This window comes from Pseudomassariella vexata, assembly GCF_002105095.1.
Source record: "Pseudomassariella vexata strain CBS 129021 chromosome Unknown BCR38scaffold_6, whole genome shotgun sequence".
NCBI lineage: Eukaryota > Fungi > Ascomycota > Sordariomycetes > Amphisphaeriales > Pseudomassariaceae > Pseudomassariella > Pseudomassariella vexata.
Genome location: NW_024467961.1, coordinates 2,015,170 through 2,029,256, shown reverse-complemented (window position 1 = coordinate 2,029,256; position 14,087 = coordinate 2,015,170). Strand labels below are relative to the sequence as shown.

At 49.8% G+C, this 14,087-nt stretch overlaps 5 protein-coding genes across 5 annotated transcripts; 2 read left to right on the top strand and 3 right to left on the bottom strand.

Annotated features, from left to right (window-relative positions):
- Positions 1-3,293: 3,293 nt before the first annotated feature.
- Positions 3,294-3,836, bottom strand: BCR38DRAFT_409054 (uncharacterized protein; the record flags this gene model as incomplete). The annotated part of the gene is made up of 1 exon (XM_040858332.1): positions 3,294-3,836. The coding sequence occupies one exon, from the start codon at positions 3,834-3,836 to the stop codon at positions 3,294-3,296; it is 543 nt and encodes a 180-aa protein (XP_040716495.1).
- Positions 3,837-4,878: 1,042 nt separating this feature from the next.
- On the top strand, positions 4,879-5,242 carry BCR38DRAFT_484780 (transcription factor TFIIH complex subunit Tfb5-domain-containing protein; the record flags this gene model as incomplete). The annotated part of the gene is made up of 3 exons (XM_040863792.1): positions 4,879-4,897; positions 4,953-5,104; positions 5,162-5,242. 3 exons carry the CDS (start codon positions 4,879-4,881, stop codon positions 5,240-5,242), a joined length of 252 nt encoding a protein of 83 aa, XP_040716494.1.
- A 403-nt stretch (positions 5,243-5,645) lies between these two features.
- On the bottom strand, positions 5,646-6,983 carry BCR38DRAFT_432494 (enoyl CoA hydratase-like protein). Its single transcript, XM_040860190.1, has 3 exons — positions 6,443-6,983; positions 6,000-6,383; positions 5,646-5,941 (listed from the first exon to the last, which is right to left on the bottom strand). Exons 1-3 carry the CDS (start codon positions 6,795-6,797, stop codon positions 5,832-5,834), a joined length of 849 nt encoding a protein of 282 aa, XP_040716493.1. The 5' UTR covers positions 6,798-6,983; the 3' UTR covers positions 5,646-5,831.
- A 2,344-nt stretch (positions 6,984-9,327) lies between these two features.
- On the top strand, positions 9,328-11,275 carry BCR38DRAFT_432491 (putative small nucleolar ribonucleoprotein complex subunit Utp15). Its single transcript, XM_040860189.1, has one exon. It carries the CDS (start codon positions 9,374-9,376, stop codon positions 10,991-10,993), a length of 1,620 nt encoding a protein of 539 aa, XP_040716492.1. The 5' UTR covers positions 9,328-9,373; the 3' UTR covers positions 10,994-11,275.
- Positions 11,276-11,745: 470 nt separating this feature from the next.
- Positions 11,746-14,010, bottom strand: BCR38DRAFT_341829 (MBOAT family protein; the record flags this gene model as incomplete). Its single annotated transcript, XM_040855900.1, has 6 exons — positions 11,746-12,083; positions 12,150-12,246; positions 12,322-13,095; positions 13,158-13,279; positions 13,374-13,617; positions 13,672-14,010. The coding sequence occupies 6 exons, from the start codon at positions 14,008-14,010 to the stop codon at positions 11,746-11,748; spliced, it is 1,914 nt and encodes a 637-aa protein (XP_040716491.1).
- Positions 14,011-14,087: the final 77 nt, after the last annotated feature.

Genomic DNA, 14,087 nt, shown 5'->3' with positions numbered 1-14,087 from the left:
GAAGTTAGAATCAGTCAGGAAATAAATTACTAGATAAAAAAACATACCCCTCTTGGCCGCAGTTGAAGCAAGCGCCGCCGCCACCGCCAGTAGCACCAACATCGTCTCTTCCGAAACCAGTGTCGCCGCTTCCGAAGCTGTGGATGACACCGTCATCACCTCCGAAGTTGTTGGTCATGCCGCTATCATTCCACTGGCCAGCCTCGCCGCCGGCGGTACCGCTGCCCCAGTTAGCCATCTTGATGATTGAGTGGATTGCTGGACCGCAAGTAGTTAGTATGGGATTGTGCGATATGCGAGTATAGAATTGGTTCTGCATGAAGCATGGATGTTCGGTTTGGGATAAACGAAGGACTAGTTTGAGGAAGGTGGCTGTGAACTAGGAAGTTGTGTTGAGTAACAGCTAGCTTTTTCTTTTTCGGGAAAGTTGCGTGTATGGGTGATTGAGGGTCAAAGTGAAAGAGATGCACTCCGAAAATATGCGTGAAGGGCAGGTGAAGTGTTGGTGCCCAAGGGAGAAGAAGCCTGACGCGTGCTCGGATTCGAAGATGGCAACTGCTGTAGGACAAACTGTCGAACTGCAGCGTGAAGTAGATATGGAAGGTACATGAAGGGGTCAAGAATGTTTGGCAAATAGAATCAGACACGATGCTTTCTTTTTTGAGGCTGCAAGAGGAAAGCACCCAATGCTGCAATGGTGTAAAGTGCGCGTGAAGCGTGTTGCATAGAGATGGAGAGCGCGGGAAGAACGGCGATCCGAAAGCTGGTAGAAAAGAACTTACCTCGTTGGAATGGAAAAGGCCTGAATATTGACCTTTCAGTACTTGGGAGTCTGTTGTAGATGTAGACGATCGTGAATGGGGACAATAAATGTCTCTGTGGAAGAGTGTTGCGTCAAGCAGAAGGTGATTGACGATTTGGGAGTGAGGTGAGGAAGGATGGTGGTTGGGGTTCAATCCAACAGAGTCGGGAGGCGGGATTAAAAAGGTGGCAGAGGGACCAAAAGTCTTGATGCTTCAGAGTTATTCAAGCAGCGGAAGCCTCTGAGATCCTGAAGAGGTATTTACCGTAGGTAAGGCAGGGAACTGCTTGCGCTGGGCTTGTCAAAGCAGGGAGTTGTCGGAGGCTCCTTCCCTTTGGTAACCACCTTTTGTAAACAGCTCGCTGCAATTCCTATCTATGTGGGAGGTGACTTTCACGTTGAGACAGTAAACGCACTATTTCATTGGCAGATCTTCACTGGTGAAAGAAGAAGTAAATTCAGGCCGACAAGGAGATCAAGGAGAAATGAGCTTTCAATATGACCTGCTAGGCAACTCTGGCCTCAGTATATCAGTTTACTATGGGATGGGATGTGTTGGATGGATCAAAGAGTCACAAGTATCGTCGATAAAAGCCCTGAATGGCATCTCGATCTACATCCTGTCGTTACAAAGGCCCTGCAACACACTTTACTATGGCGTCCAGACTCTGCCCGCTCAAAGTAAGGTATAATGTGGTCTCCTTGGGAAGAAACACTTCAGTCTTGTCAGCAACGCCCAAGTTGGAGTATTGGGTTGATATCGTCTAAATACACTATTGTAATCCTCTTCCTATGGTTTTATATCCTTCTTATATGCTGCTTTGAACACCACAAGCTCATATGAGCTCAGTTTGTATCACGTAATGATGTTACACGTTCTCAATAGCCTTAGATATCCAACAAGTATTCCTACTTCAGTCTTGTAAGAGCCACCCTTGTGTATTCAACGGTTGATATACATCTTCAGCCAGAGCGCATATGGGTGATTGTCCCAACCTCAGAGCTCACAGAACAACCGAGGGGAACGGCAAGTCAATAAGTCTAAGAGCTGGAAAGTGCCTGTCATGTAGTCTAAACTCCTTCATCTAGTTCTGGATGCAATTGGCTTATGGTTGAATTCAGAACCCTAGATTATCAACATCAAACACTTGCATCCTGCCTCGGAAAACTGGACGGACCCTGCGAGGGCGGTATAAGCAAGAATCCTACATTATAAATGTGTTATTTCCAATGTTTCTGGAGTCCCTCGCTGGATCCACTCTCATTTCAGAAAGAATTTGTAGGATGAGGTTGGAACAAGCCTTGTTCGTCAGATTTGACTTTGATGTCAGCCGCGGGACCGCTCAATCACGGAGACGGGTGACGCTAGTTCTAGTCATGCGTTCAAACGGTGTTAGGCATGAATATATCGTACTGCGATCTTTCTAGTGCTAGTATGGAATAAAGCGAAAGCTGTGGAGCCAGGGGCTTTTCAGGCGGAAGCACTGTGTGACTGTGGAGCCAAGTATGGAGAGCTCGTGTGGACTCTTGCATGATGCAAGAGCTCCAGCGAATAGATGCTGCAGAACTAGGAAGGTGTCAAAGTGGAGGGTTCGTACATTTATAAGCAGGCATGCAGCAGCCGTTTTCAGATCGTGACTTGTATCTCTTTATTGTTCCTGTCGTCAGTATCGCGATCATATTCGTCGCCCAAGAGCTCAATCATACCCGCGCGATTCCTTCGAGACCCAGCAAATGGAGACCATCTCTTAGAGATAACCTACCGATTCTTTATAGAGTCATACATAGGTTTAGTTCATTAGATAGCTGGATTATCGCCTCTACTTAAGCCTCAAGTTTTAGGCAGAACCCGCACAGCTCATTGGAATAAATATACCACCGTATACTATGTGACCAGATATATATGAGATGTGGCCGCTGTGGGTGCGGTGGATAAATTAACGGCGACGTTATGGACGAAGTAAATGAGGTGGCGTAAACAAGCCTCCCGCGATCGCAGCCAAACTTTAGAACCAACAGTATGTCCTGTGGGTGGTATGGGGAAGAAAGCACATAGAACTTAAAAAGTGGATGAATACCTATGTAGGTATATAGGGCCCCCCTTACGCCATGTAAATGTGTAACAATGCCGACGCCAGGCAATTCTTGTTCTCGGTATTACACTTGTCGTAGTATACCATTTGTAGTCTGCCATTTGTGTGACCTATTCTCCAAGTATCCTGCCACTCGAGTCCCCGCTTGTGATAGGGAGAAAGGCTTCCGACCATCAGACGTGCCCCTAGCTTGATCAAACAACTGACTTAATCCTGCAAACTGTCTCATGTTTCGAGGATAACCTTCTGTGCTCATTCCTTCTCGTGCACTCTTCTTGGCTAAGAAGGGAGGTCTTCCTGACTCTATGTGGCACCGCACCCTCGTGTATTGGAGGAAATGCCCAGGTGGTGAGGCGGGCCGTTGGTACAAGGACTGTTTGAGTGAGATGCGTCTGCCATTAGTGCTGTCCAACAGCCGCAGCTGGAGGTGATGCTGGCCAAGGAGGTTGGGAAGCCTCGTCGTATCCTGGTGGACTAGCCACGTCAGGTCTCGCTTCCGGTAAGGTTTGCAAATTCGACTGTGACAAAGATGATTGTGGAGTCGGTCTTGTCACATCCTCCAGCTCAACATCCTCCTCGGTATTCGCCCTCTTATGGCTCGGTGTGTAAGCAGGCGGTGCCTCGCCCAGCTCATTCAGGCCTTCTTCACGATTGGCCAAACCGAAGCCAAAGCCTGGTCTTCTCCTACCCGCCCCCTGAGGAGCATCCGCTCCAGCCCATTGCCACCGAGAGTTCGGCCGACGATTCTGTCCCTGACCTTCCAGATCCCTTTCGCTTGCATTTATGCCGTACCCGCGGTATTGCATTCGTCTTTTGTATCGCAAGCATGTTATGATGGCGGCAGCCACGAGAAGGATGAGAATTGGCACCAGAATCCACCTAAACGGATGCGAATTCCACGCCGACCTATCCATGTCTCCTGATTCAAGTGGTGACGACATTTTTGGTGTGCGCAGATGATACTTTTGGAAGAAGAAATGGAATATGTGGTAATACTGGACTCTGAAGCCCTAGGTGGTGAGAATGGTATGATCCAACGGAGATCTTTCCTGGAAGACGAGGTGGCGTGTACGATTTGGCAAGCTGTGAAGGTATCAATGTAACTTTGAGTCGTGTCTTTCCGTGGCAAAAAAAGCTCGACTCTCGGAGCTCATCAGAAATCTTTTGCGGGGTGATGCTGGGTGTAGCATTCAAGATTAGGACGAGACCGACCACGCGACTTTTTCGATTGCAACCCTACGGTAGGAGGGAAAGGTTCTTCTAGCAGGCATACGAGTACATATACAGAACATACTGGAAACAATTACAGAGGAAGAGGCTGAAACAGTGGGCTAGATCTGAACTGCGTACCTCGTCAAAAAGTCTAGATGACGTTGATGTTTGCGTCAACGTCAATTCATCTAATCTTGTTTAGCTTGGTCCGAGTGTACAACGGCATCTCATTTTACAGGTGGATCAGGGTCGGCACCTGTAACGAGGCTGGTGTTTAGATGTTACCGACTGACAATAGTCTGCAGTGGACTACAATTGCGGCAGGAATATCAAGGTACGAATAAAAGGAGCAGATGATTCTTCTAACGCCAGATGGTCATGGCAATGTGATCAGGTATACTCGGGTGACGTGCAAGACCAATGAGTTGACGGCGATAACGTCTTCCAACGGGTGCAGGGGTCTTGGGAGCTCAAGCTTGTTCGGCAGTCCGGGAACTATGTGGCCCTAGCTCTAACAAGCTTGATTTTCCCATTCGAAGGCCCAGGTCCCCCGCGCCCCACGCCCCACGCCCCTTCCCACAGGAAACGTTTTAGGCCTTGACTCGCGTATCGCGGATCATACTCCTTGGTCGACGGTACGTAGTTTTGAGTTGAGATGCGTCGATCTTCAAGATAATCTACATACAGCATTCCAGCCTCAGCCTGACTCTGCAGCACATTGCCATCCATCGGCTTCAGCCAAGTGATAGTAAACAATACGCTCTGCGCAAGATGCCGCGCGCCATTCGAGGTATGATGATCTCCCATCCTCTTTGTTGTGGGAATCATGCCAAAAGAAATTATAGGCGTGCTCATCGAGTGCGATCCCTCGATTAAGTCCATCATCATGAACATCAACGAGAGCGAGGCCAACGCATACGTTATCGAGGATCTTGACGACTCCCACCTGGTTGTCCAGGAGAGCAAGGTGCAGGACCTGAAGCGAAGGCTCGACGACGTAAGTCTAACTCGACCATTGGGCCCCAAGCGCGTGATGCTCACAAAGGTGGGACAGCATCTCAAGGAGACCATTCCGGAGATCGATAGAGACTCGGATTCGGATCGCGATGTCAAGCAGGACAAGAAGGGCTGGTAGCGCCAAGCACATTCTACATGACTTGCCACTTCAACAGGACAGGAGAGTATCGCAACTAAGGAGACACAAGTAGCTGTAATCCTGTATCTGGCACGGGATAGCTGTCGGAGACGAACATGAGAGACACGCCGGGAACAACTATGCAGAGTGGTTGGTCGAACTTACAGCTTGGCGGCTAGGAGTTGGCCCAAACGAACGAAAAATGTTTATTGGAGTCAAGCTATGTGGCCAAGGTGTTCGGTAGTCGCTGCTGTGAAGCTGGCCAGCAGGACTCCTGTATTCCAAATACTTTGAACTCTAGTGTCTAACTCGCCACATGAGTTACACGGCTTCCAATCTTGTTCGGACAAGACGTATATTTTCAAAATAGATAGGTCAACATACGATTTGCCTTGGACAACTTCAGGTTTTCTCGTTTCTACGAACACCAGAAAATTGCGAGCACCTAACTTTCCTGCGCAGGGGTTACATAGGCCGGATCAAGCTAAGAGATGGGTAAACGCGGCCCGGACATAGTAAACGACGTCTGTGGATTCCACGCTAGTTCTCCCGGAAATATTCCTGAACCACCCCACCAACAACCCTTGCCTCAGAGCTTCGCGAAGGTTGGTCTCGTCTTCTGGAAGCTTGACATGAAGGCAGCCTTGAGATCATTTGACTGGAGCATGGCCGAGTTCCATATGGCGGTGTACCGGAGACCTTAAGCCAAAAGTCAGCCCCACAGGGAGATATCAATACGTAAGAGTATGGAACTTACTATCAGCGACAGTGTTTTCTCTGGCATGATTAAGCAATTCCTTTGTGCCCTGAACAGCGACCGGGCTCTTGGAGGAAAGGAGCGTCGCAAGGTTGACAGCAGCTTCTATAGACTTTGCCTTGCTCTCATGAACTTGGCTCACGAAACCAACAGCCAGAGCCTCGTCAGCACCGAATATCCGGGCAGACATGCAGACATCTTTCACCCAGGAGAAACTGCCAACCACCTTGGGCAACCTGCTCAGGGTGCCGATGTCTGCAGCAAGACCGATGTCGACCTCTTTCACCGACAACTTGGTGTCTTTGGAGCAAATCCTGACATCAGCACAGCTGGACACGTCAATAGCGAGCCCATAAGAGATGCCATGTAGCACGCATATCACAGCTAATAAAAGGTTGGTCAACAAAGGAATAATGCATGTGACGGGTTGAGTTTCAGCTTACGCTTTTCACATTTTTCAACTCTGGTTATGCACTCCTGGAACTCAAAAACACCCCTTCGCATCTGGGTAGCCGTCCTGGCGCCGTCACCTGCCGATGCGCTCACAATTGAGCCCTCACTGGCGGCTTTCACGTCGAGGCCAGCAGTGAACGCGCGGTCTCCAGCCCCGGAGAGAACCACCGCCCGCACATTAGGGTCGCAGGAAAGTTTGTCGAAGACCTTGCCCAGCTCAACCCACATGTCCTCGAAGAAAGCGTTCAGTTTGGCTGGCCGGTTGATCTCGACATGTGCCACATATTCGGATGGAGACGAGACGAGGAAGTGCTTGAAGTCGGAATACTCGTGTAATTGAGACATTGCAAAGGGTGTCAAAATTTGAGTTTATTGTCTAAGAAAATTCATGAATACTCTAAGACGGGTTGAGGTGCAAGATGCAAGGAAGAAAACGCGGTTCTCAGAAGAAGTGGAAGAATCAGTGTGTCAGTTTACTAGGTACATTTTGAAGTGAAGTGGTTTGGGAAAGCCCCCAACCTGGGAGGATGGATTCAACCGAGGCACATGCAACTGGATCTCGGGTCTCACAACACTACAGACCCCCAGCACAAGTGTGCAGAGATCAGAAAACACAAAGCACATTTATCATGAAAACCACGATAGACTTGCGTCATATCTTTCGAACTACTTATCCCGGGACTTCCATTGAACATGATCAACTGCAAGTATTGAATTGCCTATGTATCCTTTCGGGATTCACTACTCGCGCATTACAGTAATCATGATTCGCGTATTATTCGGCCTATTACGGTAGCTGCCAATTTAGCCGGCTGTGCTTATAAGCCCACTTTATAGGAACTTTTAATAACTTTAAAATTACGGAGCTTCTGGCTGTAAGTAACTAGCACGTTTCTAACACAGTATCGGCGGATAGGCTACAGGTTGAAATCCTGGTGTATCCACACCTAAAATTCAACATTAGCTGTCTTAGAGCAGCCTACGTACAACCTTAATAGGAAACTTCTAAAAGCTAGCTATAACTAAAGCTATTTACCAACGACGGCAATGGATGACCGCAGGTTTAAGGTGAAAATAATAGAGCTGGAATAGGATCCTTGACAAGATTAGCTGTCCGGAAGAGTAATAGAAAGAAAGATCGAGAGCCTCGTCGTCATACTTAGATTAACAAAAGTACCTTAGAGGTAGGAGTGATCGACTAAGCCTTAATAATGTGACGGTTGTCACGTGATTGACCCACACTGGTCTGAACAGATTGATAAGTAGTTGCAGATACCAAGGTCAGGGACTTTGGTATTGGTCTCTTTTGGTGAAGACACTGTGAAGGTCAACCCTCGCAGACTCACTACAACCAGGTGACGTACAGCTGGAACACCTGCCATGGCAGTGCCAGGTGGGAAGCCAATCATAACCCTTGTAGGAGCCCCGCCAAGCGTGGATGACTTAGTCGCGCTCCCTCAAACCTAAGTTGTCATCTTCTTTCCTTCGCTCCTTAGAGTAGAATCTTGGTCGATAGCACCTAATCGAGGTCTATACCCATGCGATGCAACCCAGGTCGTGACAGACACCTGGTACGGTGGCGTAGTGGCAAGGATTGCAATGTTACGAACCGTTGGCCCTAGACCAACATTATAGGCCCGTTGGCAGGCCAGGTGGATACAGACGCTAGGATCACGGGACCCCGCATCGGAGAAAGGAAAAGACCGACAGGTCACGTGACCTACAGGGGTGGATATGTGGATCAGTGAAGGAGAGACGGATATATAAGGGACAGGACTCCCAGGCATTTCATAGATAGACAGTCTCTACTTCAGTGATCAATCTAAGCATCAATCTAACCCATTGGTTGTAACGAGGCAGAGGCACATAGGTACGAATCAAGGTTGCATATCAGTGCATCTCTATTGTTGAATACTAAACTAGGGAAGAAAGAGAAGGAAAGGGTTACAAGTATGTCTGGCCGTTCTCCTATTATAAGGGGAACGCGCTCGTCCAGATCAGGGCAGGCCATGTCAGGATGTCCCTGCTTATCGTCCATGTGTCAGTCGTCACATTAGTGAGGCAAACTGCCTTGATGACTCTATTCCCAGTTACCCTACTTGAATACTTCAGTTACCCAGAGCCCTATACTCCATACGTCAAACCCCGATATTATTGCTTGAGGACTCCGCAGCAGGACTTACTTACTAGCACAAACCCTTACAGACTCTTTAGTGGTTTACGCAGCTAGACTATTAGAGGTTTCATTACATGCAACCCCTGGCACGGCGTGACAAATAAGCTTGAATAGAACTACCTTAATAGATTATTAAATATTATTATTTTTATTAAATACACCATAGGCTCGAAGCCCCCGGTACCTCTACTTCCGTATGTCAAACCGTGCTCTAATGGACGACTACCTCGCGTTCGCTGCCGTACTACGTTGGTTCTCAACCTACCAATAAAGCCCCCGGAGAAGATCGATGCTATCGGGGCCCTGAAGTTGTCCGAGTCCTTAGCAGCCACCTGACAATAGTCCCACTAACTACCGTCTCTTCTAACTATCGTACGCCGTGGTTGGCCACCCAAAAAAAATCAGATATCAATAAGCAATTATTATAAGTTAGCGCCTTTATTTTACAAAGCCAATTGAAGGAAACAGACGGCAGACGGCACGCAGCTGGAAAAGTGTAGATAATGCGCGATTAGTGAATCCCATCTTTTACTTGCAACTGTATGCAAGGTTACCTAAGTACTTCCCTGTTGCACTAGCATATGCAATTGTGTTATCAGCCTAGCTTATCGTTAGAGCTAAGCCCAAATTAGACTAGGTAGAGCCGTCGGCAGCAAAGTCCCAATTGACCGACGAAATTTTTGAGTGGAAGTTTTCCAGTTTGCCCGTTTTCCCAAGTCACCACAGCCAAGCGACGGAGACAACAATGGCGGCAGAAGTTGTCCCCTTACCGCAATTGAAGCTGCCCTCTGGGCCAGCGCCCATTACCGCCGAGCAGAGGTATTGGAAAACCTTCAAGAACCAGCTCGTCATTCCTTCGCCCACCCAAGCTTTCATCACCCACATCAACTTCCCCGCGGTGAATCCAAGTAGCTTAGGCTTCGCAAGCAATGACCTCTTTGCGGTAACGACGGGTACGAGGGTACAGCTCTTTTCGATACGCACGCGGAAACTAGTCAAGACGATCACGAGGTTTGGCCACATCGCCCGGAGCGGGGACGTACGGCGAGATGGAAAGATTCTTGTGGCTGGAGACGATTCTGGCAAGATCCAGGTCTTCGATATTCTCCAGTCACGCGCGATCCTCAAAACTTGGACCGAGCATAAGCAGCCCGTTTGGACAACCAAGTTCTCCCCCGCAGACGTCACAACTCTTATGAGTACCAGCGATGACAAAACGGTGCGGTTATGGGATCTGCCGAGCCAGCATTCCACGACCACCTTCGTCGGTCACCAGGACTATGTGCGCTCTGGCACGTTCCTGCCTGGCACCATGTCCAATATGCTGGTATCGGGTAGTTATGATTCGACGGTCAAGCTCTGGGATCCGCGTGCACCACGCAACGCCGTCATGAGCTTTAAGCATGCCGCCCCAATCGAGGCCGTATTGCCACTACCCTCGGGCACTCAAGTCCTAGCTTCCTCCGAATCGCAAATCTCCGTCCTCGATCTCGTTGCCGCAAAACCACTGCACCTCATTACGAACCACCAAAAGACCGTCACATCGCTTTCCCTGGCTTCAGGCGGCAAAAGGGTGGTCTCCGGCGGACTCGATGGTCACGTCAAAATCTTTGAGACGACAGGGTGGAATGTCGTCGCTGGCGTCAAGTATCCTTCGCCAGTTCTGGCCGTGAGTGTCATTACTTCAGGGGCAAATGGTGATGACCGTCATCTGGCAGTGGGCATGCAGTCTGGGGTGCTCTCCATTCGAACCCGCCTGACTGGCCCCGAAGCAACACGCGAACGAGAGCGGGAGAAGGAGATGGCGGCTCTGTTGGCAGGCAACATTGCATCCCATGACAAAGCGAAGAACAAGCGCAAGCGCTTAGGCACTGCCACGAACCGCCTAGACATTCTTGGCGAGGGAGCGGATGTTGTGATTGCTGGTAACCCAGCTGGCAAAAACAGATCGAAGAAAGAGAAGATGTGGCAGCAAGATCTGCGGCGTGGACGCTTCGTTTCTGCTCTGGACCGTGTGCTCGATACCTCGGCGAAAGAATACACTCCGCTAACAGTTCTGACCCTCCTGATCGCCTTGCGACACCGATCTGCCCTGCGTGAAGCCCTCGAAGGGCGGGACGAAGAGACTGTACAACCCGTGCTCAACTGGATACAAAAACATATTGTGGATCCCCGCTACGTGGACATATGCGTGGATGTCGCGATGCATCTTTTGGATCTCTACGCCGAATACACTGGCGGAAGCAAGGAGATGGAAGAAGGGTTTCGGTTATTGCATAGGAGAGTTCGACAGGAGGTCGAAAGAGCCCAGATGGCCACACAAACTGGTGGCATGTTGATTGGGCTATTGGTGGGGATGGAATAGCTCGAAAGAGAAAGCATGTATCCTATCAGGAGGAAAAATGTACTGGACCATTTGCATGTTTGCATCACGTTTGGCGTTCTGGACAAAAGAGGAAAACTGGGAGCCGGTGTCTACATTCACCACTGGCGTTTTCGAGACTTAGGGATGGTAAAACGGAATGTGCACTATGGGCCACATGATACCAAATGTATTCAGAAAACTTCGGCGGAGCAATAGCTTTCGAGCGATCGAAGCTAATGCGAGCTCAAGATTAATGCTATAACCCGCTTTTGCTATTCGAGCGTCCTCTACTCCTGCTCCCCACCTCCCCCTATGAGCGGCGCTACCCTCGAGCAACCCCTGCGTATATAGACCGCTTACAGTTGCTGTAACATGCGTCCCGGCATGCAGTACTCAGTGCTTTGAAGCGAGTATCTACGGTTTGGATAGAGAACGCGAAGCAGTCATGGATGATGAAAGACCCCAACTCAGCGAGACGAGGTTTTACTTACATGAATCTGTTGTATCAACTTTACCAGTCCTCCAGTTTCCGCTCATCCATAACGCTCGAGCATAATGCTGTGGCTCCAATCAATTAGGATTGCCATTGTGGCCCAGGGCCAAAACTGCATACGATATGAGCCTGAACTCGGAGTATTCTCCCGTCATGAGACTACCTTTCTTTTCTCACAGAGTAATGAGCTGCCCGTTCGAACGCCATGTCCAACCATATCCGCCCGTCCCATTCCACCCTCTTTTCCTTGCCCCCACACTCAAAGAATCAAGTACAAACTACACAACAAACTCGGTCCCGTGAAAATACCCACCCAGAAAATCATATTTCCCAACGTCTTCTGATTCTTGAGCCACCTGGTACGACTCAGCCTCACGAGCGGAAGCTGGCACATCTGCAGCATTAATAGGTATCCGCGAAGCTTCTTGAAAATGCACCACATGACGAGCTCGTGGATACAGGCGGACAGAAAGAACGTGATGAGGGTCGCCGTGTGCTTGTTAACGCGCATGGACGAAATGGAGCTGTGGTAGACGTGCCGCAGCAGGAAGTTGTGCACGGGGCGGTTCCAGTCGCGGGCGAATTGGTCCCAGGATACTGGATTTGAGTGAGCAGAAGCATTCTTCGAAGGGAATGAAACGGGGATGGTAGTGAGGAGCTTACCGGAATTCCACCAAGCATCGTAAAAGCTTCGGTCCGCGAAACGCGTAAGCTCTGCCAGGAAGTTGAGGACCGTTTCCCAGATGAGGTACCAGGCAAGCTATAGGAATAATAATGATCGTCAGCCACCACGAGCCATGATCAACCTAGACTGATTCTTTGGACTAAGACTTACCAAATACTCCAGCATAAATGGAAACACCAAATCGCTCAAAATCCAGGGAAACTCCCTGAACCGCGCGGCCGTAGACCACCCATTTTCCTTCATCATGACAGCTCGCATAACAACGGGGTATATAAAACTCTGGGAAACCATGATCATTACGAATACGACGCCAAGGGCTGCGGTGCCCTTCTCGGCCACATACAGCCAGTTGATACTATCAGAGCGGGGGTACTCGAGCTCGTAGACCACGGTGGGCAAGACGATGTACTCGTAGTGGTTCAAAAAGGTCAGGTTGCGCGGGTAGAAGTGCGTCGGATTCGTGGCTTTGCCTTTCAGCTCTTCCGTCAGGGCGTCGATCTCCCACTTGATGATGCGTTCGAAGACTTGGACTTGGTCCATGTCGAGGGGTGACCCCGAGTCAATGGCGTGGGAGATTTGCTCCAAGTCGCCGTCGCTGACGTTTTTGGAGACGGACAGGCGGCGGTCTCGGTACTCGGCGGCTGAGGGGCGATGGGACAGATGAGAGACGGAAAGATCCGAAGGGGGGGGCTTCGTTGTGGAGGGGGAAGTGACTGGTGAGATATTATCCAGCTGCTTTAACCTTGACAGAAGTTGTTGGTGTTTTTTAAAGACGGTGGAGAGGTAGCCGTTGTAGAATGCGTAAGAGTGTTGCTTCATCAACATGACAATTCCGTGTAACACGAAAAATACGGTATGCGTCCATGGCCAATCTCTTATCAAGGTGAGGCCGACGACTCCGCCGATGAAGATTGTTTGCCATATCTGATTGCACTGCGTTAGTCAACTCTCCCATGGTTCGTACGGAGAAGTGTCTTCGTGCCCACATTTTGTATAATCCAACCCGTCCTACCCCAGTGGATCCAGCCTTTAAGTACGAGTCTCTGCAGTATCCAGCCTAAGCCGGTTATACCACACATGACACCGTCTGATGCAAATAGCACAGCGACTAACGGCAAATCAGCATCATTATCCAAGAGCCTGACAAATGAGAAGGCACTGGAACTCGGCGTGGGAAATAACCACAGACTTCAAGAACTTACCATCTCTCCGAAACATCGACTTCATAATCTCGTTAGTCCCCAGTGGACTCCCCGTCTTCCTCCAATTGTCAGTCGCCATCTTGACAATGGAAAATGAAACCGAAATCCAAAACAGCACGTAGAAGCCGTGAAACAGGCTCTTGGCCGCATCTTGGTTCTGCCTGTCGAACGTCGAAAACTGCCGAGTGAAAACCATATCTCGAAGCTTTTCCCTACCGCGAGACGGCTGTCTCTTCTCTTTTTCCTATGGTTCCGCGTTAATACAAGAACGGGGGTTTTCATTGCAGGATGACTGTACGCGTTCTAGCCCCCGCTTCAAAATCTCCCTCAGCTCGGTGTCGTCCGAAGCGATGACATACGTCTTCTTGATCTTTTCACCCGAAGAATCGGATCTGGATGTGCCCAAAGGATGCATGTAGTCCGCGTCGGTCGAGTCAGCGCTGGCGCCCCCATCCGTTGGCACGATCTCTGGCGTGTCTATGGCTGAGCTGTCATAGACGTGAGCTTGCTTTGGCGCGCGGCATAGGCGCACCGACACGGACGGTCGCCTTCGTTGCCGCCGCCGCTGCTCATCGTCGTAATCTTCTCCGCTTGTGCTTTCAGACGTTTGGTCTAAACTCCGGCTGGCGTTCGCCATGGCTTCCGCCAGCGCTCCGGCATGCCTTGACCCGCGTCTTTCGGTCTGCTTAGCCCTGTGGGCTTCTGCTGAGGCTG

Excerpts from the sequence above, each read along its gene's own strand:
- BCR38DRAFT_432494 (XM_040860190.1), bottom strand. The coding sequence starts at position 6,797 with ATGTCTCAATTACACGAGTATTCCGACTTCAAGCACTTCCTCGTCTCG. Across the intron at positions 6,384-6,442 it reads AGTTGAAAAATGTGAAAAGC|CTGTGATATGCGTGCTACAT; the intron begins GTAAGCTGAAAC and ends ACCTTTTATTAG. Across the intron at positions 5,942-5,999 it reads AGAAAACACTGTCGCTGATA|GTCTCCGGTACACCGCCATA; the intron begins GTAAGTTCCATA and ends TTTTGGCTTAAG.
- BCR38DRAFT_432491 (XM_040860189.1), top strand. The coding sequence starts at position 9,374 with ATGGCGGCAGAAGTTGTCCCCTTACCGCAATTGAAGCTGCCCTCTGGG.